The sequence below is a fragment of the Molothrus aeneus genome, chromosome Z (genome assembly GCF_037042795.1).
Source record: "Molothrus aeneus isolate 106 chromosome Z, BPBGC_Maene_1.0, whole genome shotgun sequence".
NCBI lineage: Eukaryota > Metazoa > Chordata > Aves > Passeriformes > Icteridae > Molothrus > Molothrus aeneus.
Window position 1 is genome coordinate 28740621 of NC_089680.1, and position 26899 is coordinate 28767519.

Sequence of the window (26899 nt, forward strand, 5' to 3'; positions counted from 1 at the left end):
CCTGACAGTTCAAGTTGCTAAGTCTGTGACAAAGTTTTGCAAAGAGGAGTTTTCAAAAGCAGACATTTTTTGATCTTTCCAATTATGAATTTATTACTTATACCTTCTGTCTTCCTCCAAGTTCTCTGCATTAGCATTTTTAATAACGGAAAAATGTGCTTGGGAAGAAGAAGAATTAAAAGAATTCCATGAAGTCAGGAAAGAACAAAATCCTTCCAAACTTCTTGTAAAGATGCTAAAATGTGGCATTTACACAATGTAAATTTTGTGATGCTATATGAAATTTTTTTTTTAAGTGTGAAAACTTTCATATTATGACAGTGAAAAAAGATACAGTCACAAGCCTGTCCAAATAAAGTATTTATACTCCTTGCTTTTTTTCCGATCTTATTACACATAGACACTAACACAGATAAGCATGTACATGAGAACATCCCCTAAAATTATATGTCCCACCATTAAAGGACAAGAGTAACCTACAGTTCTGAACAACACAGAGAATACCAGGAAAGGGAGGCCAAACAACCCTGTCTGTAATTTTAAACTGTGGTAATTTCTAAGCTTTATCAGGTTTCTCCAGATTTTGTCTAACTGAGCTCTGAAAACCTCAAATGACGGTAACTTCTAATCACTGTAATGCTGAATTTCCTTTCCCTTAAGTCCCATCAGAATTTCACTTACACAATTTGTAAACATTACTTCTCTACTTTTACTGTGCATCTTTGAGGAGAGTCCTGTCTGTTTTTCCCATAATCCTTCAATGGGTCATAGAAGAGGCTGCATCAGAAACCCTTCTCAAGTTTTCCTAACTGAACGCATAATCAGAACCATATTTAATCCCACTTTGGCATCAACTTGTTCAGCAAAAATACAACACAGCATGTCATAAACAATGTATATTCTTTACAGTATGAACATTGGAAGAAATCCTAGTTCTAACGCTTCTCCAAGTACTGTTGGAGGGCAGTGTGTACACAATGTTTCTGCTTTAATTGTTTTTTGTTTCACTTCAGATAACAGAAACAATAACATCTTTCTTTTCTGTTTTAAAGCTGGAAAATCAGAGTGCTAAAAATTGAGACCCTTTTTTCAACACTTTTAATGCTATAATGAAATGGAAAGAACACCTACAAATTAATTCAAAAACCTAGTAAAGATACAGAAAAAAAATCAAAGTTTTGGCAGTCCAAACACTGGAATGTTTAACAGAGGTTTTGAACTGCCACTAAAATTTACAAAGTCTTAAACAATGAAAGTGTCTGAGGAACATATAGGTCACATCTTTATACTAAAACCAACAGAAAAGGTATATTTGTACTCAAGAATATGACTGTAAGAAGATTTTTGGATTTGGAAGATATGGACAGGACTGAAGAAATATAGCTGTGTAACTCGCTGAACTGTCACTTCAATCATCAACTGAAGTTAGTTTAAAAAAAAAGAAATTAGAGTACACACACAGAGTACAAAACCACAGTGTTTTGGAACACAGTGAAAAGTATGATCATGTCAGATTGAGGCTACAAACTTTCCTAAGGCAAGCAAAACATAAAATTTCCCTCTCAGTAGTGTGGCCAGGGTTAACACCAGTTACTGTGAAACTGAACAAAGAAGAAAGAGAAGTCATGTGTGCAAGTAATTTACAACTAGGATTGCAGAAATAAAATTGTTGAAAGGTCTTACACTGGCAGGCAGATGAATAAAGTGGTAGGTCTTTTCTCATCTTTAAAATTCTTAATGAATTCAGAAAAGGAAATGCAACTAATTTAAGAACAATAGGGACAATGAACATTACCTGTGAAGCAGCAGTATATTTGTGAATTCTACAAGTTAAAAAATGGCATGTCTTTTTAAGTTCAACAAATACTGCATGACTAATAAAAAGCAATATAGATCAAGTTCCAGAACGCTAAATTCCTTCAGACCTTATGTTTCCACTTACAAACAGAACAATTCAAATTGGCCTGTATTTCACTGCTGTATCACAGTAACTTCATTTAATTTTTACAAATCACAGAAAACCACAGAAATTGTTTATTCCAGTCCATTTACATATTTTTATGAAGTTTTTATAATACAAGTATTTTATTTTATATAAATAATTGGCTTGTCTTTCCAATTTCTATCCAATCCCCTTCAAAAGTCAATTGTAACCATGATTTTAATCTGTTGGATAACTGTTTAAAAGCTTAACCATTTTTTACAGTAAATTTCATACTCATATAAATACTCATTTTCATACTCATATAAATACTGCAGAATTCACCACAGTTCACTCACAGTGCTGGAAGACAGTTTCTAACCAAATTCAAAATCAGCAACATGTAGTAAGCTTACTACTTAAACAGCTAAATATGAAATTGGAGCAATGCATTTTCCACTCATTTAACCTGTTAGCATCAAAACAAAGGCATTAACACTAAACAGGAGCATCACTGTACATAAGTTCAAGAAAAGAGAATCTGTCACCAAAACTAGCCAGGAATGTTACCCTTTCTCCAATTTGGTAGTAAGACTGGAAGGAGCAATTGCTGAGGAGAAATATACCAACTCATAGTATTTTCACCCATATATTCAGACTTCTGAAAATCATCCCATTGCAGTACACAATAAAAATGTGATGATCTGTCTGAGCTAGTAAAACATTCTTTCTGCATGACTCGCATCTCACTGAGCACCAATAAAAAAATAAACAGAGAAACTAAATAATAAAGTTGCATACCTTAACTTTGTAATTACTGTTGGTTAAAAAATACAAAAATCTCAGAACAGTAATTACCATACAACCAGTGAACAGGCACTTAAGTAAAATGACACAGTTCTTGCAGATTTAGCTTTCAAATGTTTCTGACTTGCTCATAATTCATTTCACCTCAGAAAAGGATAGTTAATTATTTCCTAACATAAGAATCATTACTTCCAAAATTCTGTATCAACTTTCTCTTGTTCATTCACAACTGTATGCTTTATTTACATAACCATATCTACAATTGCATGTGCAGTTGCCAATTTACTTCTAATTTATCACCCACATTTGTAAGTATATATTTTATAAAAAAATCTTGCTTTTGTACTTAAATACAAATATTTTTCCCACTGCCTGCCAGTGTAAGACCTTTCAACAATTTTATTTCTGCAGTCCTAGTTGTAAATTACTTGCACACAAAATTACTAAAAAGAACTAAAAAGACTGCTATTGGAACATCTGGCATTTAAATGAAATCTCATTTTGTGACCACTTCCCATTGTAAACTGCATACAGAAGGACAACAGCCTATGGATTCATCACAAGTATTCCACCCAGATTTCTAAGTACTGAAGCATTTTATGAAGACTATCCACTGTGCCATTGTCAAAAAATGTTAATACGTTGTTTCCCAGTCTAGCTTACCAGTCCTTTTCAGAATCTTGGAGCCTGTGAACAGGCAGATTTCTGTCAATGAGGGACCACTACAGCTACAATAGTCTACCTAGCTTTTCCAAAACAGACCAGACTCTTGACCTCTAAACAAACTTCTCCCTTTGGTCTATGGGACACATGACAAAGACATCCAGTGCTGATGTAGCTTTTGTATGATACAAAACCTTCCACAAATACTTGGGTAATCCTTGTTCCATAGGTTAAATATCTTCATTAAGTAAAATACAGCTATTTGAACACATTTTGAATTCAAATAGTTTGCAGGCAATTTTGCAGATAGCAAAATACACTGCTTTTTTTTTTTCTTTTTTTCCCCTTTAAAGGCTTCATCAATTACAAGCCCTTTTACTGTCTGGGAATGTGCAGACTGATGAAGTATTCTTTTAACTCTCTCATGAGACAAATTAAAAAATGGATCTTAACATTCTCTACGATAAAACAAACACACTCCTCTTAGCAGTATAGACTGCTTTTTATGACACAGTTTATACTACTACACAGCAAACTATTTCGCTCCTTTACATGCATTGCTCTTGGCTGTGCTAAAACCTATGCTAGAAAAATAAGTACATTCTTCTCAGACTCCAATCAGCCTTTGTAACCAACTAATTTATTACTCACTGCTAAACTTCTGTGTTATATAAAATTTTAATTTGTACTGACTTCAAACTTTTTTCCAGATCACAAATACCTTGAACAGCACTCAACCAAAACAGACTTCTAGAAGACTAGAAAAATCAACAATTGGATGATCATCTTCTAGTTACAGTTAAATTTATAATCTGTCATTTAATTATCATAATATATTTAATGCAGATTATATTGATTTTACTTAGTGATATCTTTGTCTTAAATCACAGTATCATACAGTAACAAGCCAAGGAATTTTTACAACAAACCAAGCAGACAAGGTTGTGTCTATCATCAAACTACTGGCTTTAACAATGCACAGAGAAGCCCCATACATGGGCTAAGATCATTTTTCCTGACAACTGTACAAATACTGTATCTGACCAGTTGACATTTTAATGAAGAATTTAGCTTATGGCCTCCAGAAAAATTACAGACTAGTTTGACTAGTATATAAAAATAATATAATTGTATCATATTTACGTAATATATAATGTAAATTTGTCAGACTAAAGGCTGACTTTATGCAATTCAGATGGACTTGGACAAGCTCAAGAAGTGTGACAACCTGTACTCCATGAGGTTTAACAAGTCCAAGGTCAAGGTTCTGCACAAAGGTCAAGATAAACCCCAGTACTGATACATACTGGGGAATGAAGGGGTTGAGAGCAGCCCTGCCGAGTAGGGCTTGGGGATACAGGAGGACAAGAAGCTTCACATGAGCTGTCATTGTGTGGTCACAGCCCAGAAAGCCAATGGCATCCTGGGCTGCATCCAGAGCAGCATGGCCAGCAGAACCAGGGAGGGGATTCTGCCCCTCTGCTCTGCTGAGACCCCACCTGCAGTGCTGCATCAGCTCTGGGCTCCTCAGCATGGGAAGGATATGGACCTGTTGGACAGGATTCAGAGGAAACCACAATGATCAGAGAGATGGACCAGCCCTCCTGTGAGGACAGACTGAGAGAATAGAGGTTGCTCCTCCTGAGAAAGGCAGGTTCCAGGGAGACCTTGTTGTGGTCTTTCAATACTTGAATGAGGCTTAAAAGAAAGCTGCAAAGAGACTTTTTACAAGGACAGTACCACAGGACAAGGCGGAATCGTTTTAGTCAATAAATTCAGATTAGATGTAAGGAAGACTTTTTTTTTTTTAAATGAGGCTAACGAAACTCTGGCCAGATTGCTCAGAACAGTTGGTAGATGCCCTGCCCCATCCCTGGAAACATTCACAGTCACTTTCAATGGGGCACTGAACAACTCTGAACAACAACAGGGCTCTGATCTAGTTGAACATGTCCTTGTTCACTGCAAAAGGGCTGGAGAGAATAACTTTTAAAGGTCCTCATCCAACCCAAACCATACTATGTTTCTATGATTCTGTGATTTTTCCAGAAAACTGTTCTTGATGGTCTGAATTACAGGCAACATCACAAAGACATAAAGAGAGACAAAATTTTTATTTTACCTACAACAATATTTAATGACACATGGCCATTCTTCCTAAGCTCCCACATTAATGGGGAAATTTAAAGCAATCCCTTTCCTGGGGTTTTGGACTTATTCAGCTACTTTCCCTCAAATGCCCTCCAAAAACATCAATTAGTGCATATTTATCTACTTCAACTTGAGGACTACAAACAATAGCCATGAAAAAAACAGACCTAGAACTAATGAGGTATCATTTCTACTTGACATTTACATTTTTAAAAATTGTACACAACCGTGTACTATAAGCTCAACTATCAGACATCCATGAGGAAGTGAACGTTATAGTAAGCCTTGGTTTCTACCATACCCAACCGAAGACTGTCAGGACTTCAAGAGTTACCAGGCATCGTCCCATGCATTCTCAGAGAAGTCATACTGTCCTTTTGCCATGAGTGTGGGCATGGGTAAACTCTCATTAACCATACTGTATATTTCCAGAGAATTTGTAAAAACACAAGTGTGCTTTCTCTAATGTTGTGGGAAATCAGACAAAAAATATCTAATAGGCTGACAGGCTATCAAGGAACCTGGTTTTCTACCCTGGACCTCAACACTAATGGCAAAAACCTACAAGTCTAGTAGATGGGACTTTGCCCAGCAGGTATCAGAACAGCATCAAGTGCCATCACCACTTTTTTATGGAAAAGACAGTCGTGGAAGAACAAAAAAAAACGGAGACACAGAGTCAATGAAAGCTAAAACAGTCCTCTATAATGTCAAAAAAATATCTGGAATATTAGAGCATCGGGAGATGTTTTTGACCATTTCTTTTAAAAGCCTGCTCCACATAATAACTCTAGTAATCTCTGTTTACATTGTAACAGTTGCTGGCATACAAAAAAAAGAGAGTAGGAACCTGTAGTATCTATCCTGACAAAGTTACTATTAATACAATCAATCATCTTTTTACAGTGCAAAATAACCTGGAAATCTGACCTGAGGCAGCACAGAAAAGGAGAAAACAACTCAGAAGCTACTTGTATTTGAAGCATTTGCAACCTATGCTCCTGCATTTTCAGTACATAATGTATGAACTGTCCCATCTTCATCTTTAGACCAAATGCTCTTTCATTTCATCCTAAGCAGAAGTTCCCTCTAAATGCAAAGACAAGCAAACTTTGTCTCTCAGATGATCATGCTTACATTTTGTTGAAATGAACAAAAGAGGAAGTTTTACCTAATGAAGAACTTGTCTCTGCAAAGTCAGTTCTATTTTACTTAATTGATACTGAAAGGTTTAGTGGAAAAACATTACTTTCTAATTATCTGGGTCCTAGACTGGGATTCAGCTGGCAAGTTAAAGACTAGAGTTTCAGTCACATACCACTGAAAAGCACAAAGAAGTTCAGGACCACCTCCTAATAGATCTGTACAGAGTGTGTCACACCAAGAGTCTAATATCATTTGGGATTCTTCAGAAGTTGTTGTAAAATAATTAAGCATGCAACATAGAAAGTTTTGTCTGCTGTTGAACTTATTAATACTAGCAGGTGTTTCTAGTCAAATCTCCAGAATACCAAGCTGCTCATAGAATGCATGTCCTTTTATGTTCCAACCTACAGACACAAAGAACGCACAGAGCGATATGTTAAAAAGAGTTTCTATCTTCTGGCATAAAAAACATTGGAAAGTACTTTGATCAGCACTTGATGATAGTAAATCATATTAAAATGTATTTACATTCACAGCAGCCATTTAAGATAATAAGTAAGTTGATGGGTTTTTTTCTTTAGAGATGCAAACTGAAATCTGTGATAGACTTGCCCCAGCCACAGACTTGAACCTTAGCTTTTCTCCAATACCTGCCTAATGGATACTCCAGCAAGCAAAGCAATTCAGCTATTTGCCTTGCCCTGTTCAACTTTTCCAAACAAAGCTGATGGGAAATAACTGGCAATCTGTGACATGAAACTATGGACTGTTTGTGGAACAAGAGGCACCAAAATCATAGAGCATGCACAGTATGGATAAACCTTGGCTATGCTGGTCCATTGGACTCTGAGGTGGACCCATTCCAGGATGAGGAGGTCGCATACTCTTCATGGAGCCACAGTGAACATCTTCAACCATTCCTTTTTCATGCAAGCCATCAATAGACTGTGAAAACAAAATAAGTATTTAGAGAGAGATAGTATATAAATCCACTCTAGAAATATGAATGACTAACTCAAAATCTAAACAAATACATGAAGAGGAAAAACTTCTTTCAGCAGTCATTCAAAATAAATAAAACCCAGGAACCTCTGCCCTGAAATTACACATTTAGGAAACCACAGAACATTATTAGACTGCTTGTCCCTTGTTTCCTTTTTGCCTTTTTTCCCCTTATGAACTCTTTGGCAATGGCAGGGAGGTAAACTGTCCAAATACAAACACATAACCTGTATTGGCCTCATATTACAAAGCATTGTAACACACACTAACTTATGAAAGTAGAGCCTGTGGCTTAACTTGAGTTATTTTTAGCCCAAACTTTGCCCTTTCTGTCACTGCTTTACTGGAATGTCTCAACATTGTTTCTCTTCAAAAACAAGGGTGACACTGCACGAAGTAACAAAAACAAGGATAGGCAGTCAAGGAAGGGAAAACAATACTTGTGCTCCCTACAGCGCCTGTCCCCTCATACGCTCCTCTAAAACCAGAGCTCCCATGGTACTTCAGACACAGAACAGTTCCACGTGCTCTCCTTAGAGAGTGTAGAAAAGATAGCCTGGAGTCTAAAAAACATGCTGAAGGCATTCTGGGCACTGAAAAAGGCTCCATAAGAAAAACTGAAGAGTTCTGAAAGTGAAAACAAGGGAAAAGTAACATTGGAAGAAAGATGTCCCCAAGAAACAATGAAGTTTTCCATGAAAGCAAAACTTTTATCATATTCCTAACTATGGAAAGGATTAAGCTAATTAACTTCTAACAGACCTCTGTAAGGTTTTGTGTTTGGAAGGAAGAGACTGGCATCGCTTACCTTCTCTCTACAGAAATATACGCCTCTGTCCCACTCTAACACATGCATGCATGCACACTAAATGCTGCTCTTGCAAACACTACTGCGAATGGAGACCTCGTGGTCTGTTTTATCTAAATGTACATCTCTTTATTGAGACTTCTTTTTAAAAAGAGACTAAAGATAACTTATTCCAGGGGAAAATGTAGGGAGTTAATTAAACCAATGTGCAGGAAGCTACATCAGCTCATAGAAAAGAAGTGTCACATTTCTTATTTTTGAGTAGTTTGTTGCACATGACTAAATTTCAACAGAACTAAACAAAGGTCACCCTTTCTACAAAAGAAAAAATAATTCTAAATTTCAATTTTCATAAACCCTTCACATAAAATTTCTACTTTCAATTGCAATCATCAGATTTGACTGAAAACACCTTTAAACACACAGAATTTTTTGTTGTTGTTCAGCATTTCTTAAGGATTTCACTATCATTTTTTCTTATCAGAAGTTTGGGTTAAAAGGAGGAAAGTTATAGAAAAGGAAAAATAAAATAAATTTTTCATGTTTCACCAAATCATTTAATTATCATGACAGTATAAAAATGTTTGTGAAAAGAAACTGTATCAGAAAAATACATACTACTCAAGAAGCTATTTTTAAATACAAGAACTTGGGATATGGTGTAGAAATGTAGGCACAGATGACTGACACATTAAAAATAGTTCCACTTTGCGAACCAAGTAAATCCCAGTGCCCTTTTCTGAGGCATGAAGATCCCTCCCTCTCTCTTCATCCCTTCTTACAAAGACAGCCAGTGCGGAAGAGAACTCTCGCTTCACATTCTGTCTGCATGAGCTGACTATTACAGAAACCAAAACACCTATAAAGCTGGACACATTCTTATTTTGTCATGGTATGTGCTGGCTGCCATGGTATCTTTATGGCTACCAAGAGGAGGAGACTTGCTGGTAACTTGATCTGATCTCCAGAACAGAAGTCTCTAGCTGTACATTTGTGGCACATGTAACTGCAGGGACGGGTTTCACTGCACTAATAGGTGGCAACCATGAAACCTCTGGGAATGCAAACAGCTTGGGTGGGAGTAAGAAGGCACACAGCATGCATACATCAGAAGTACCAGCATAAAGAGCACGGGGAAAGGAGTTGGCAGTTAAAAAAGAGCCACAGAGAAAAGAAAAGCGAGTATGTGGCCTTTGACAAAGGAAATTTTTTTTTAAATCAATCAAAAACAGAAAGGTAGTAACATGACTATGGAAGAAAACTTTTATTCAAGGCATGCTTCTGTGGAGATCATTGATCAAAAGAACAGATTTTTGTAAAAAAATATTATTAAAAAAATACAGACACGAAAACAAGTGTAGCAAATTGAAATGCTTCAAGTCTAATGGAAGGGAGACTACACATATAGCAAGAAAGGGGTTTGCATCTATGTATTTACTTATGTGGTGAAAAAACTGAAAACTAAATTCATTAGAACACATAAATCAGCTTTTTACTAGCAAAAATACAAAAGATGAAGATGGCATGAACTTCTGTGAAGTCAAAAGTAGTTGTAATGATTGCATAATTGCTAATGTATGCAGAGACTGGCACATCCAAGAATGTATTTTATATAAAAGAACCTCTACTGGCTATGAAAAAACCATATACAATAGGAAACACAATTCAGCAGAGGACAGCAGTGACCTACAAGAACTGAGGAACAGTTATTTTTGGTAACTTTTCTAAATCACTGTATAGTTACAGAGTGAGACGACAACTCTAAATCTATGCAACAGGTTAAAAATTACAGAGGGTATCTGAACACAATGTAATTTCTGTAAATTCTTCAGTCCTCTCTAAGTTATTAAAGCTATGTTCCACAAAAACGTTGTTGGGATAAGTAACTTATATTACCAATAAAGCACTACTATCACAATGGGGTACTCTTTTTATGACAGAACAGAAGGGAAACAGGAAGTTGAGACATATTCAACTTAGAGTAGAAATTATGGTTTTGATTGGTCCCCATAAGTAAGGAAATAAGTACTGAACAGGCCAAATAAACAATGCTTACAGAAAAAGAATGAGGGATGAACTTCAACTGTAGGCTAATTACAAGCCTATAGACTTGGCAGACTTACATAATGTCTAATGCATAAGGAAAATTTTGCCTACAGTGCTTTTACTCTGAATTTAGCAACTAAAGTCTTTTCACAGATGCATCACAGTTTGACCTATTTTCAGGTAAACTGTGACATTACAGAGTCTGGGTTTTTGATTTGTTTTTTTTTTTGTTTTAATCCACCTTATTAAAAAAAATCAAGCAAAAAAACCTCTAGCCTTGAAATCAAAGACTGAGTACTGAGACTAGTTTTCTTGTAGACCATACAGCTTCTAAAACAACAGAATTACAGAGGGCGAACAGCAATGTGTTGTCATGTAACTGCCACATAACTACACAGCATAACTGAATGCATCCCTGATGGATATCCAGCCTGACTGTATCTCTTGCAGCAGGAATTAGTAGTTTTTGGCCACCAATTCTATTAATCTCTAAAAAAATCACAAAATCACCATTTTACATTAAGTTCTCTGTTGATTTTTCAAGGTTGGCAATACTTCCTTTCTTTTCTACTAATGTAGACATGAACAACAACAACAAAAAGCAAGGAACATGCCTACTGAAGTTGCATGTTGTTACTTCCAGGACCATGACAGAAATACTTCCATTTCATTGTCTAATCTATTACCCAATAATATCCGAAATGGGAAACCATTTGCCTTCTGTTTTAATGGAACATTTGAGTGAACAACTAACATATTTAGTAAAAACTACTGTATTTCTGAAGAATTTTTTCTCTCCCTCAAATTTTATCTCACTCACCAAAACCAGTAATATTCCCCATGACATCATTCTAATTATTCCAGTCAGCAGTCATTTACAGTATATCCCATTACAAATTCACAAAAGAAGTGATTATGCATCAGGTTACAATTAAATGGAAGAGAAAATAAACCAAGAGCTCATAGTACTCCATCCATCCCTCAAGTGAGCATTCAACTTAACAAGCTACAAATGTTGTCATAACATCAGAGGTTAAGCAGCTAAAATTGTGTGGTCCAGCTAGCATATAAGAAGATAACAGAAGGCTGTATCATAGCATCATAGTACGGCTTGAGATGGAAGGAACCTCAAAGATCATCAAGTTCCAAACCCCTTACAGTGGCAGTCTCTAGACCAGGTTGCTCAGAGTCCCATCCAAACTCACCTTGAACACTTCCAGTGAAGGGACATCAACAGCTACTGCAGGCAACCTGTTCTAATGCCTCACTATGTTCACAAGAAGGAATTTCTTCCTAGTAGCTAATCTAAACCTCCTGTCTTTCAGTTGGAAACCATTCCCCCTTTCACCTGTCCTTGTAAAAAGTCTTTCTACATCTTTCTTGCAGGCTCCCTTCAGGTACTGGAAGGCTGCAATGAGGTCATTTCAAAGCCTTCTCTTCTCTAGGCTGAACAAACACAATCCTCTCAGCCTTTCCTAACAGAAGAGGCGCTCCATCCCTCTATCAGCTTAGTGGCCTCCTCTGGACTCACTCCAACAGGTCCATGTCATTCCTGTGCTGGGACCCCAGAGCTGATGCAGCACTGCAGACCTCGCTGCTTTGGATGCAGCCCAAGACACATGTGGCTTTCTGGTCCAGCCTCTCATCTACCAGCACCCTCCAGCCCTTCTCAGCAGGGTTGCTCTCCATCTTTTCATCCTCAGCCTTGGCTGATATGAGGAGCTGCCCCAACCCAGGTGCAGCACCTTGCAGCACCTTGTTAAAACACTTAAGATTCCCATGGACCCACTTCTCAAGCTTGTCCAGGTCTCTCTACATGGCATCCCATCCTTCATACATTGTCTGCACCACTCAGGTTGGTATCATCTGCAAACCTGCTCAGTCCCCTTGCCTATGTCATTAATGAAGACATTAAGTAACACTGGTCCCAATACAGACCCCTGAGGACACCACTTGGCACTGGTGTTCATCAGGACTCTGGGCCACTGACCACTACCCTCCAGGTGTGACTGTCCAACCACTTTCTTATCCAACAGTCCACTCATCAAAACCATCTCTCTCCAATCTAGAAAGGAATGTTGTGGGGGACTGTCAAAGGCTTTATCAATTCAGACTAAAACCAGGTAACCTCGCTCTTCCCCAGAGGAGCTTCTATGTGGATGCAGAAGAAAAGTAAGACTAGGGCAAGGAAGGTAGCAATGCTTTCTTTTAATATCCTTCAGTTTAACATCCTTCCAAGTATTACTTCCACCAGTTTCTCTGAGGCTGTTACAGTTTGTCCATTTAGCAGTATCCCAGACAGACTTCTTGAGTATTCCTTCTTAAACATAGTTGTGATGCATCCAAGATACACTTTAGTAAAATCTGGACCTGTATTTTGCTGGAAATTTGGTTGACAGTCCTTAAGAAACCAGCAAGAAATGCAGTTAATTTATTGCTTCTGTGAAAACTGTGTTATGTGAACTAATAGTAAATTTTCCCGTGGAAAGGTCTTCTGGTTACTAAGTGAATATACAATCTTTAATTTTCATAACAACAGTTCTTAAGTAAACATGCTTTAGGAATTATTATTTATTATTATAAATTTGTTTCAATCAGTTTTAGGTATTGCTTGATCTTTTGGATTTTTTTAAAGCTTTTTGCATGATATTATCATTTGTAAGCTAGTCAAACATGTAACACAGTTGTTTCACTTAAGCATGTGAATTTTAAAAGGAAGAGTTAAATGCCAGTGCATACATGAGTATCCCACAGAGCAACTGCGAAACTGGGACACTTCTGGTGCAATCCCCCATTTTTACTGCATTTCATTAAAAAACAGTGTTATGATATATCATGGCTTGCAAGTCAGCATATTTTATTTAAGCAAAAAGAAAATGTTTATTTGGTCCAGCTACAGGTGGCTGACCAGTTTCTTAATTTCATGAACAGCACTCCAGTAAGATTTGCAAAATAATCTAGAGGCACCCTTCAACAGCATTTCTTATATCCTTCCAACAGTTATCCCAATACGCTATTTCTGGAGTTGCACAGAAAAACAGACCTAAAACCTCATATAGACTGAAAATTAAGTAAGATTTTATTTCATTTTTTATTTTTTTCACCTGTATCAAGTCAACAGACCCATTTTCCAGGTTAATCACACACGTGTGAAGGCATACTGGAACCTCAGAAGTAGAAATGTAAAAGACAACAGCAAGCTTGCTGCTAGTAAAAAATAAAGACTTGTGAAATTACAGTCTTTATTCCATTATCAGAACCAAGGTATAGAAAAGGTAATTTACTGTAACTATACTGAATGATCATCTTTGAATAGGCTATCCAGACTCTTTGTGGCACATTTTACAAAATATTTCAATGCCACCTCAATGGGAGACTTTCTGCTCTGGCTCACAGAATCTTATGAGATGCTCTCTGAAATCCCTGAAGAAATGTTGTGGGATGACATTTGTTGGTTTGTTTCTAACTATACCATAGGATTGACTGCCTGATATAACAGTATAACAGGATATATCAATTACAAACAATGTGTGAAGTATTCAGCTGATCTATGAAAAATTCCTGGGGCCACCTTCTTCTACAGGTACAAGAAAAATTGAAAGGAATGAAGTGAGAACCCTGGCTATGAAGTCTAGTGACAGAGTTCTGAAAAGCTGGGCTGTAACTGACTCAACAAACAAAAAAATGCCAACTGCAAATGTCTAATCTGGCTAACAGCTAAATCAGACACGTCAAGATTCAAACACAAATGTTATAGTTACTGCACATACTGACCTCTCGGAGATTACAGCAGGTCAGTGCAAATGGAAAGCTGGATCACAGCCTCCTTCACGTCATCTAGTCTTTATGTTATTACAATATTTTTAGTTCTTCATGTAAAATAAGGTGATGTCATGTCCCTACTGATTGGATATTCTTTTAATGAATGAAACTGATCCATATGTGAGAGTGTCAAAATGAAGATGTAATTTCAAGAGGAAAATGAAAACATGTTTCTATCACTTTAAAACAGTTTTTTATTGTAATTTTTTCTCTATGTGCATATAACAATTCCTGGTGGAATCAACAATAGCTGCCAAAATGTTTTCAATATCTTGGCTCTGTAAGCTGCTACTACGTATTTCTGAGTAGAACATCACTGCAATCAAAATTATTCTGGGTTCTAAATCTCTGGTACACAACCAAACAAAAATGACAATACATAAAGAAAATGTACTCACAAAGGAATTTCCACACAGGCAAGTATTTCCTCAAAGCAAAAAACATTAATGATAGTCTAAGCACAGAGTCTAAGCACACATAGTCTAATTTTAAGTGTATAACAATAACCACAGAAGTACGATTATTGACATGTTCTACATGATAGATCATCATGATATGTCATATGTTTTATATTCCTTTGCAAGATGGAGTCCTTATAAAATAACTTGAAAGCCTTGTTTTTTAACCACATTTTCAATATGGAAGAGTAAACAAATTTGTAATAGAAATTCTTTAAAGTGGGTTAAGTTTGTTTTTGGGGTGTTTTTTTTTTGTTTTCTTTTTTTAAGGAAAAGAACAATAATTTCATTCAAAATTAAAAACCACGTCAGAAAAAAACACATGCTACATCCACATAGACAAGAAGAAAGAGAAAAAAGTGCTTAGAATGGTGTGCCCTAAAGTTTTAACACTATCATTCATTTTTTTCTCCCTAGTAACATCTATCTTACTGAAAAGTACAATTTACAAATTAACATTTCCAAACTACTAACTATACTCCAAAGTAGTACCAGGAACAAGGAAGCAGTGTTTAATCTGATACAATAATAATCTTCAGTAAGAAAGAAAGAAGTAAGAGCATAGCTGAAGTTCTGGAGGTGATTTATAGAAGCACTTAAGCAGGTCTAAATGTGCAGTTTAAGTAACTCTTTTCATCAGTGGAGAAAATAGGGAAAAAAGGTTCACTTGTAATAAACTATTACCTTATGCATTTGATGCATGCCTTCCTGTGGATAATCTGTAGGCCCCATTGTTGGCATTGGATGTGGGACACTGGGCGGACCAGGACTTGGCCCCATCATGCTGTGAACGGAGCCAGGAGACGGCCCTGGTCCTGGGCTAGGTCCCAGAATCGGTCCAGGTGAAGGTCCTGGTCCAGGGGAAGGACCAGGATGAGGCATGGCGCCAGGGTCTGTAGGCGTGGACATCTATTTTCTGTCTCCTTTTCAATTAGCAGAATAGCTCTAATAACAAAAACAAAACAAAACAAAAACAAAACCACAATTTCTATGTGACATTAGGGGTATGGCAAAAAATTTAATAAAATCAGTTGTTACACACACACACACACGCATACACATACACACAAATACACATGCAACCTGTCACCAGCAGAAAATGCTTACACAGTCCTTAATGTCGCCCATTAGCTTGACCATCCTTCTAAAAGCCCACTATAAAGATAAGGATCTTGATAATTTCTTCAATTTCTGGACATTTGTGTGGTACCCACAGAACAAAGCAGCTGGTGTGCTATGCGAAACATCTATCAGAAATACAGCTGAACTGACTTGCTATCACCAGATGTGCCATGTGGGCCAAGCACAGCACAGTAATTACTAAAAGCAGGAAAGAGCAGGACATCTCTGTAACCTATTCGTTAAAAAATCTTTCCCTTAACAGCTGTGACTAGCCTGAAATTTGTACTTGTAAAATTCATGGTAGTAGAGTGAAAACATTAAAAGGATTATTAAGACTATTTTCAGAACTTTTTTTTCACTTGCCCGAGAGCGCTGAGACATACATGGGCTCCACCAGCCTGCCCTGGAGTGGCTGAGTGGGCAGAGCCAGTAGTGACAGCGATGGGTCGGAACACGGCATCACTGCCCCCAACCACCCCCTGCCGAGGCAAACAGCTCCACTGTGGAGCCATGGACAGCAGTGAGCAGGGCTGGAGCCAGGGGAACCACAGGGGAGCACTGACACCCACCTGGGACTGGCAGCTTGCCCTAGAGCAGCTGACCGGGCATGAGTGCAGCCAGCAAGGACGGCAGCTGCTCCAGCTCTCTCAAATGGTAAGAGTGAATGTGACCAGGGCACACTGGTTGCACTCCCATATGACCACTTGGGAGCAGCCAACAAGAGGCAATGAACAGACCCAGTACTTGGAGAAGAAGGGCATTCTCTTATTAGTGAATGCTCCCTCAGGTGTGGTTTTCTGACATGCCACAGAGCTCATGCCCCCTGAACTCACTGCACCAGCCACATCAGAAGCTTTCAGCCAGCTAGACTACCCATTGGCAGATGAAGCTCTTCAGGACTCAGGCTGCCAGGAGTGCCTGATGCCTCTCCATAAGGCTGGGGCTGACCATCACTCCTGTCACAGAAGGTGTATTATTGTAAGTGAGCTGTTGCCAGCTTAAGGAGCCACGGGTAAAGTGAACAGCCTGTGCAGTACTTGTGAGAATGAGTGAGAGTTTGACAGGCTATTCTCAAACTCCACTGAAGAGAAGATGCAGGCAGACTCAGAACCCTACCAAGCAGGAAGGCAGAGGTCTCTTGAGCACAAACACTGGAAGCTGGCCATTGGCCACACTAACCAGAACACCCTTCCTCCTGAAAACTTGAAGACAACAAATAGAACTTGTACCATTTACAAGAAGTATGATGCTCTGTAATGGGCTGGACAGTCAACTGATGAGGTAGACAAAGGTCTTTCTGGGATGGGGGAACCATCTGGAGTAAGACAGCCTGCCACCCTCATGACGACTGCCCCTGTTAATTAAAAGGAAAGGGTAGTTGATACAGGTGACTCCCTTCTTAAGGGAAGTCTGCTGTGCAGACAAGACCTGCTACGCAGACCAGACCCAAGTCACAGAGAAGTCTGCTGCTTCCCAGGGCATGTGGTTCCAGAATCGGATGTCATCAGCATAATCTGTTTTTTTTTTTTTTTTTTTACAACAGTGTACTGATACCTGAAGGTATGTACCTTTTGCAGAGTGGAAAAAGGGTTCTACCGCAAGAGCTAGCAGGGCTCATTGACAGAGCTTTGAATTAGATTGGAAGGCAGGAAGGGATAAAACCAGGCTTCTCAGTAATAAGCAATGGGATGGCACACCAGAACCTGAGGAAGTGAGATCACTCTATCTGCTCCATGGGATGTAGGCTACAACGAACCACAAGCATGAGAAAGGAGCAAGGGGAAGCTTTGGCCCAGTGCCAGAAATATGAAATCACTGACATAAAAAAACTCAGTGGAATGAGTCCTGTGACTGGCATGCCATGCTGGATGCTTACAGGCTCTTCATGAGGACAGGCAGGGCAGGTAAATTAGGGGTATAGCATTGTTTATAACAGAGGGACAAGAATGTATGGAGCTTACAACTGGCAACAGCAAGATTGAGACACTCTGGGTTAAGATTAAGATATAAACAAATAAAGAAGATGTGATCATGGGAGGCTGCTATAGATCATACAAGCACAACAATGAGATCAATTCCTCAAGTGACCAAGGGAAACCCTAAAACTTTTCCTTATGGCATAATTCAACCTGCCAGATGTTAATCAGGGAGACCACACAGCTGGCACAATCAAGTCCAGGAGATTCTTAAAACATCTGGATGCTACTTCATGGTTCAAGTCCTAAGAGAGCTGTCTAGCAAAGATGCTGTCCTTGATTTTATGCTTGTTAACAGGGAGGGTCTCATGAGTGACATGGTGATTGGCGCCCATTCTTGGCCTCAGTGCCCACAAAATAATCAAGCTCAAAAGCTGCTGACAGAAGGAAAAGCACCAGCAAAACCTCAACTCTGGACACGAGGAGAGCAGACTTCAGGCTGCTCAGGGGATCAGTCAGTGAGGTATCCTGGAAAAATGCTCTGTGGGTGCTAGGGTCTGTCAGTGCTGGTCATGTTTTAACCACCATCTTCTAAGGGCATAGGAAGAGGCAATTCCCAAATGCCAGAAGTCAAGCAGGGGAGGCAGAAGATGGCTTGGCTGAGCAGGAATCTTCTTTGGGAGGTAGAGGCAAGAAAAGAGGGTGTAGGCTCAGCAGAAGTAATGTCAGGTGATGTGGGAGAATCACAGAGATGCTGCTCACCACTGCAGGGAGAAAATTTGTCATGCTGAAGCTCAATTGGGGATGAAGCTGGCCATGACTGAGGGCGACAATAAAAAGAGGGGTTTTAAACGCATTAATAGCATAAGACAGTGGAGCAATAACATTCCTCTTAGAGGATGAGAACAGTCATCTCACAAACAAGGACATGGACATGGCAGAGATGTTTAATGCTTCCTTTACCTCTGTCCTCAATGCCAATGATGGATTAATGGGTCCCAGGGCCCTGAGTTGGAGGACAGTGGCTGTGAGAATGATCAACTCCCAGTTCCTTGTAAATCTATAAGGCCCAATGAAATTCATCTGAGAAGACTCAAAAGAGCTGGCTGATTTCATTGTGATGTCTCTTACCTTTTTGGACAGTCTTGGGAATCCAGATAGGTCCCAGGTGACTGGAACCTGGCTGATGTCCCAGTTTTCCAGAAGAGCAAGAAGGATGAGCCTGGAAACTCCAGGCCTGGCAGTCTCACTTCAGTGACTGGCAAAATTATGGAGAATACTATTCTGGGAGGTACTGAAAAGCACCTGAAGGACAATGCAGTCATCGGTCACAGCCAACATAGGTTCATGATGGGAAAGTCCTTCTTGTCAGAATTAACCTAATTTTATGACAGACTAACCCACTTACTTGATCAAGGGAAGCCAGTTGATGCAATCCTTTTGGATTTCAGTGAAGGTTTCAATACTGCCTCTCACAGGATCCTTCTGGACAAAATGTCCAGCACACAGCTGGGTAAACACATCAAGTACTGGGTGAGCAAGTGGCTGATGGGTCAGGCACAAGGGGTTACAGTGAATGGGGTGGCATCAGGCTGGTGACCTGTCACTGGTGGGGCTCCGCAGGGCTCCTCCTTAGGCCCCGTGCTCTTAAACACAGTATCACAGAATGGTTTGGGTTGGAAGGGACTTTTAAGATCATCTAGTTCCAATCTCCCTGCCATGTGCAAGTACCCCTTCCACTGGATCAGGGTGTTCAGAGCCCAGTTCAACCTGGCCTTGAACACTTGCCGAGATAGAGATCTTCAACTTCTCTGGTCAACCAGTGCCAGTGCTTCACCACCCCCACTATAAAGAATTTCTTCCTAACAGCTAATCTAAACATACCTTCTTTAAGTTTAAAACCACTGCTCCTTGTCCCGCCACTGTGTGCCCATACAAAAAGTCCCTCTCCCTCATTTTTATAAGGCCCCTTCAGATAGTCAAAGGCCACAATGGGGTCTCCCTGCTCTCTCCGCCTTCTTCACAGGAGAGGTGCTCTGTGTAAGCTTCTTCAAGGCCATCTTCTGGACCCACTCCAACAGGTCCATGTCTTTCTTACACTTCCCGACACCTGGACACAGAACTCCAGGTAGGGTCCCATGAAGGAAGAGTAGAGGGGGAGAACCACCTCCCTGACTCTGTGAGCCACATTTTTTTGCTGCAACACGGGATGCAGTTGGCTTTCTGGGCTGGAATTGCACATTGCTGGCTTACATTCGCTAAAGACTTTGAAGAACGACTTGAAGGGATACTACTTTTGCAGATGATACAAAAGCGGGAGGAGCTGTTGACTCCCTCAAAGGCAAAGAGACCCTACAGAGAAACTTAGAAAAATAGGAAGACTCGGCCATCATCAAAGGTACGAAGTTTAACAAAGCCAAATGCCAAATCCTGTGCCTGAGATGCAGCAACCCTTGATGTAATGACTGGGGAATCAGATGCTGGAAAGCAGTGCCATGGCAAGGGACCTGGAGCTCCTGGTCAACAGAAGGCTGAATATGAATCAGCAGTGCCCTGGCAGCCATGAGAGCCAAGCATGTCCTGGGGGGCATCAGGGACAGCATGGCCAGCCAGGCAAAGGAGGGGATTGTCCTGCTGTGCTCTGCACTGGGACAGCCTCACCTCGAGTGCTGGGGGCAGCTCTGGGTGCCATAATAAGAGAGATATAAAGCTAATGAAGAGGGTCCAAAGGAAGGCCATGAGGATGGTGGAAGGCCCAAACCTCAAGTACCAAGGAGCAGCTGATGTAATTTGGCTTGTTCAGCCTGAAGAAGACAAGACTGAGGGAAGACCTCACTGCAGTCTACAACTTCCTTATGAGGTAAAGAGGAGGGACAGACAATGTCACTGCATCTCTTCTATGTGGTGACCAATGACTGGACCTAAAAGAAGGAGTTTTACATTGGGTATCCGGAAAAGACTCTTCACCCAGAGGTTTTTTGGGCACTGGAATGGGCACCTCAAGGGAAGCAGTCATGCCACCAAGCCTGACAGAGGTCTCTGGCACCTGGTGCTGTTCTTGTGGTGTCCTGTGGAGTGGCAGGAGTTGGACTCAATGATCCTTTTGGGTTTTTCCAGCTCAGGATATTCTGTGATTCTATGACCTGATACCTTGGGATCCTGTTTCCTTGCAAGGTAAAACACATAGATGCTTATGAAGCTTCTCAGTTCAAAACTCTACAGTCACTAATTAGTCCTCTACAACTCCACATGACCACAAAAGGAATCAACTTATCAAATGTTCACAACTGCGAACACCATACCATCCTCTAAGAGGCCTATGTTTTGTATGAAGGACAACACACATTTCCACACAACAAATAGTTTCTACATATTTCAATCATGATATTGCAGAATCTCAGACTGACACTCTCACAGCTGAGTCATGCACTATGTGCATTATAAACGAAATTCAATCCATTTAACAAAGCAGGTAACTAGCACCACCACTACAATCCAGAAGAATGTATACAGAACCATAACACAATCAATAATAAAACTACTATCAGTATACAGTATCCCAAAGTATCTTATTTCACAAAAGACATCTACCTATACCCATGCCTTAAAATGGGTATTAAAATCTTTCTCTCAATTCACCTATTCCAAATTCAACTTGTAATTCTCATAAAAACTAGCTCCACTCTCAAGTCCATTAGTTACACTGTCATTTACAAATACATTAAACATATCTTGCATGCAAATTTGAAAAATTCAGAAGTCTTTCTGATAGGATACCAAACGTCCAAACTATGAAAAATAGTAACTACCAGAGGTGAATGTCTGCATCACTTGCACCAGACCAAGTCCCCTCATCACCTTTCTCTGAGTGAAGATACATCTCACATAATTGGGAATTGTCTTAAACAGATAATTTGTATGCAGACATTTTATACATCAGAGAAAAAGAAAAAAAAAAGTAATTTATAAACCTACATCGGGGAATATAAAGTATTGGAAAACACTACTTAAATTCAAGTAATAAACTCTGTCCAAAGACAGTTATGGAATTAAAGAGACAAAGCAATTTTCTCTGGCAACAGTAGTCCACAAAATTAAAAAAAAATGCCACTGACCTCAACCAGAACACAGTATGGCCCTCCCAACAAAGTACCTGTTCACAGAAATTACCTGCTTAAAAATTTATAGTTTAACATGTTTCAAAAATAGCTTCGTTTGTATTTATTAAGTGTGAGATTGTACCCCACAGAAATTAGAGACCCTGCTCTCATCAAAATTCAGTAAAAGCTAGATATCTAATTCATTTAGGCCTCTATGAAAGTCTCATTAAAGTCAAAGCAAAAATCTACAAGAAAACAACAGGTCCAAAAGTCACTGAGTTCCATGCAGATAGTATTGGTATTATTTTGGCTAAATTCTGGTGCCTGCAATGAAAAAAGCAGTATGAAGCCAACTCCCTGCCAAAAGCCAGTGTTGACCTATTTCTTTGGACTGCTTTTTAATGAGTAGTGCCTGTTAGAATTAAAAAGCAGGGAGGAAGGAGAGGCAAAAAAAAAAAGTAAATGTTTCCAACAAATTACAAGACTATAGTGAAATGAAAAAGAAATTAAAAATACCATCTTATTGTTCTAAATTATGAGGCTCTTGGCTCTGATTCTTGAACACATTACATGTTGTCAAATTGTTTTTCAAGTGTCCAATCTTATAGTTTCCTCAAAATGCTCACTGGAGTAGTATTATTTACATGACTTCAAATAGGATGGGTTTTTTTTCCTGAACCGTAATCCTTTACCACCACCTCTTAGATCTATTTACATCAACATGACCAATTTTCTTTTGTGAACCGCCCCAGATGAACTACTGGTAATTGAATCAGTTGTGGTGAATCACATGGTTCTTCCTGTGGTCTCAGAGAATTTCTCCACCTTTGCTGGACACAACCAGAGCTAAGATAGGAAAATAAAAAGGCATCTATCGTATGTCAGCGTAACTTTAGCCAGATCCAAATACAAACAGCCACAAAACCAAGAGCCGAAGATTAAGGGAGACTTAGGATCTCTGCTCAACTATTTCTAGATCAGTTTAGGACAGTGAATATCTGCACTGTGAACAATATGAAATAACAGCCTCTAAGCATAAATGCTTCTCCACTATCATTTTATATACACTTAGAAAGTTTTGTAGATGTAACTAATTCACTGTACAATATAGTCTTCATCAGTTCAACATTTCTATTTTACACACATTTTGGTATAAACCTGCTACAAACCCACAGGTAACAAGGGCAGGGATTTTTTCACATGAGGAAGTATTAGCAGATCCCAAACAAAAACACAGCAGGTAAAAAACCATTTGCATTACTTTGGAATTCAAGACCAGCTGTACACCCCAAAAGATCCAGGGATTACAGACTGCTTTGACAGGGCACACACCAAGTCTAAGAACAGATGGAGCAGTTAAGTATTTATAACTCTTCTAGCTAGTTCCCTTCACCATCCAATGTAACTTCTGCCTTTCCTCTCAACCTAAATTGAACCTCAGCCAGGATGTTTTGGCCACATCTCCTGCCTTGGATATGCAGTGGAAAGTAATGAAACTATACCACTTAGAGCTTATGAAATATGGACCCACACAATAGCCACACAGACACTGCAAAGCGTAACTTTGTCTTCACAAGAGAAATAGTTACAATCTACTTCTCCCCACACATTTCCAACTGCAGTTCATGATTCACAACTGGCTTTGAAAAGATAAACTGTAAATTTGTGATACACTATAGGCTACAGGAGTTATCTTTATTATACTACCATAGAAAACATGGAATTATCCTGTCAGTGATTTGTATTACTTGCATAATCTGCTAACTATAATCAAATTAATATGCTCAAAGTAGAAGAGCTGATTAGTAATCATAGCTCATCATCACTAAATAACTTATCACACTTAGAAGCAAATCAGTGTTTTGTATTGTACAACTTCACAGGACACTGCATTACCTTTTATCATGATTTAATTACTGCCATTTCATTAAATGACAATTCAATCAATAAACAGGTTTACATGAAACAAAAAAAATCAGAAGACTCAAATCTTCAACTAACATATACCAGAGTTATTAGTTCACATAAGAAAAGCCAAACACACTAACATGTGCCTTTGCATGCTCATTTATGTCATGTCAGTGTAACTTGAAAACCTTCTGCAAGGGCATCTGTAGTTTAAAATACTAACCACAGAACCAGAAATGCTGAACCTTAATTACTTATCCAGACACCTAGGCCAGAAGAAAAAAACCTCTGCAACACTCCTTTAGCTGCATGTCTAGCTCTCTGCCAGAAACTGCAGAGAGCATCCCCATACAGTTCAGTAAACAGGTGGAATGCTTACGCCAGAAACTTTATTGTGGAGTCATGTAGTATGATACAGTTTACTTTAGGATGATAGTCAGTACTCCTTACCTTGAAATATTCTTGTAGAAATGCTTACTCCTCCTGTATAGATATTTCAGCTTTACACAAAGTTCAACTTTTCTCAGCTGCTCTAGCTTATAGCCTACCCTCTCAGGAAAAACTGACATCAGCAGCAAAAAATGACTTGTTAACAGCTGGGCGCTGAAAGTACTCTAGACTGTCAAAAGGCATAATCACAAATCAGAGTGCACACAAGTTAGGCTAAGCTACGCTGCCAGACTTTACTGTGAAGACACAACAGCACAGACATATGATCCCTTCTGATAGCTTTGCTGCAGAAGACAGTAGCCTTCAGGAAAAGAAGATAGCAGATAGCTACAGTCAAAAGTTTAATTGTCATCAGACAATGTCCAAGATCAATCCCACATTTGCTACATATGTAGATTCCGCTGTAAATTTAAAGCACAGAAAACTGATACAGGACACTACTGAATGGTCATGGATTAAGCTTTCGTACTGTGAGCTTTACTACAGGTATTAACCACAGCTATTGAATGCAGTCTTCTCATTTGTTTCTAAATAAAAAACCGTAAGAGATGCAGGCAAAAGGAAAGAAATGCACCATATTACCAACAGGCCTTGGCTTTACTTAAGCAGGGAAGAAGAGGAGGAAGGGAGAGAATTGTTTGTTACAAGTTACTTGTATTTAAAACATATATTTACTGTAAAAACCAACTTATCAATTTAACATTTTCTCCAATGTCCCACCTCTAAATGATCCACCTAGGTGTTCAAACTCTGAAGTGACAAATAGAAAATATTCTCTGCCAACTGGAGACAAACAGGAAAATGTTAATGCCTAATAAGTAATGACTTTATACAGGTGTCACAAACAAAGAAAACAATTTTCAGCATTAGTCTTCTCATTCTACTGTATTTACAAACTATCAAAGCTGTGTTTAAGAAAGCTTTACTTCCTTCCCTTATTCATCCTTCTCTTATTTTATCTTGGAAATAAGACATGAGCTTTTCTCTAATGCCAATTTTATGACAAATAATCTTTATGCCATAATGTTGTGTTTACTATTCCAGTAGAGAATCAAAAAAAACCCCAACCTACTCTGATAAAGTCCAAAAGTGATGGAGGTCCAGGAAACACCTACTACACACAGAGAATTCTGACACAAGCAGGAAACACACAGAAATGCAACAGACATTTTGAGGAGTAATTTGCAAAAATATTCTAAATCACACAAAGTATGAGGAGTTTCCTTCTGAAAAGGATCACTTGTAGTTCACAGCAATATTACTCATCAGGACAACAAAAAACCAGAGGTAAAGTATAGACATTTTTTAAGTTGCTACTGTGCATATTTTGACCTTAACTTCAAAAGTCCAACAAAACCTAAGAAATATATATATATATATATGGAGATAGTAATTTCAAACACACCTTTGACAAGAATATATGTAATATGGGTATGCGAACTGAAGGAATTTTTCTCCTGCCAATTTTCAAGCCTCAGGTGCTGGTGAAAGCACTTCTTAAACTTGACAAGAAATGTTCATAGACTACTTCAGAAATAAACAAAAGATTTAAGACTGCTATGAACACAGCCCTTTGGCACATGTTCCATGCAACACCACAGAAATACCAGTCTTAAAGCTGAGAAATAACTCATGAGAGAAATAATGTTTTTAATGAAGATTTACTCTCACCTCTGGTAAGTCCACATATGCTGTATGATCCACTCTAAATTTTAAAAGCTCCCTATACAAAAAGTCTTTTTGCTTTCTATTACTGATATATATATAACAACCTGCCTTGAGGCAAGCCTATCCTTCAGAAACACTACTTTTTTTTCCTTAGACTCACAAAAGGACAAAAGAAACAAAGTCAGAGACAGTAATAGGGCAATTAGGTTCGGAAAGAGAAAGTGTGCCTGTATTTGCACAACAATAGTAACTTGCACAGAGGAGACTGCCCCACCCCGAACAAGTAACTGGTACACTACCAAAGGAATTAAATTCTGGTACAATGTTTATCGTTTGGGTCTTAGGGTCTGTGGTTAAAACCACTTAACACTTCAGAAAGTTAAAGCAATACAAGAGAGAATGCAAACGGAACAATGCCGTGTCATAGACCCCAGATCAATTCTTCAACGAAAGCATGCTGAACACTTTCAGCGAAAAAAAAACCCGACCAAACAAAAAACCGAAAAACCAACAACTTTTTTTCTTCAATTCTTCAGCTAGTTATTTACTTGCATATTCATATTCACATAAATATTCATAAAAATACATCCTAAAAAGAACAGCGTTAGCCTTACGTTCGGTAAGTCCGAATATCAAACATATGAACCAGATATCAAGAAAAAACAAATTCGGTACGATGCACGTAATCTGCAGACACTCTTACACTCCCTCTACTTGACCATAACGCACGCTCAGGGAAAAAAACAAAACAAAAAAACGACCCGAGTCGCTCGTTAAACTGTAACTTCAGATCGAGTTAGAAGAGCTGCAACTTTTGCAGCCGTGCGCAGTTTGTAGCTCCACCATTATAAATTTAAGAGGGGAGGAGACAACGTAAGAAACTCCATTTCTGCACCGTGAACACAAGGAAG

The 26899-nt window shown here is 38.8% G+C and overlaps 1 protein-coding gene across 1 annotated transcript in view; it reads right to left on the reverse strand.

Annotated features, from left to right (window-relative positions):
- The window catches only part of SMARCA2 (SWI/SNF related, matrix associated, actin dependent regulator of chromatin, subfamily a, member 2), a 119639-nt gene that overhangs the window by 90797 nt on the left and 1943 nt on the right, over positions 1-26899 (reverse strand). Inside the window, exons 2-3 of the mRNA XM_066568692.1 lie at positions 15509-15769; positions 7510-7633 (exon numbers count right to left, since the gene is read on the reverse strand). Coding sequence (XP_066424789.1) covers positions 7510-7633; positions 15509-15733 — 349 coding nt within the window. The 5' untranslated portion in view covers positions 15734-15769. The remainder of the gene's footprint in view (positions 1-7509; positions 7634-15508; positions 15770-26899) is intronic.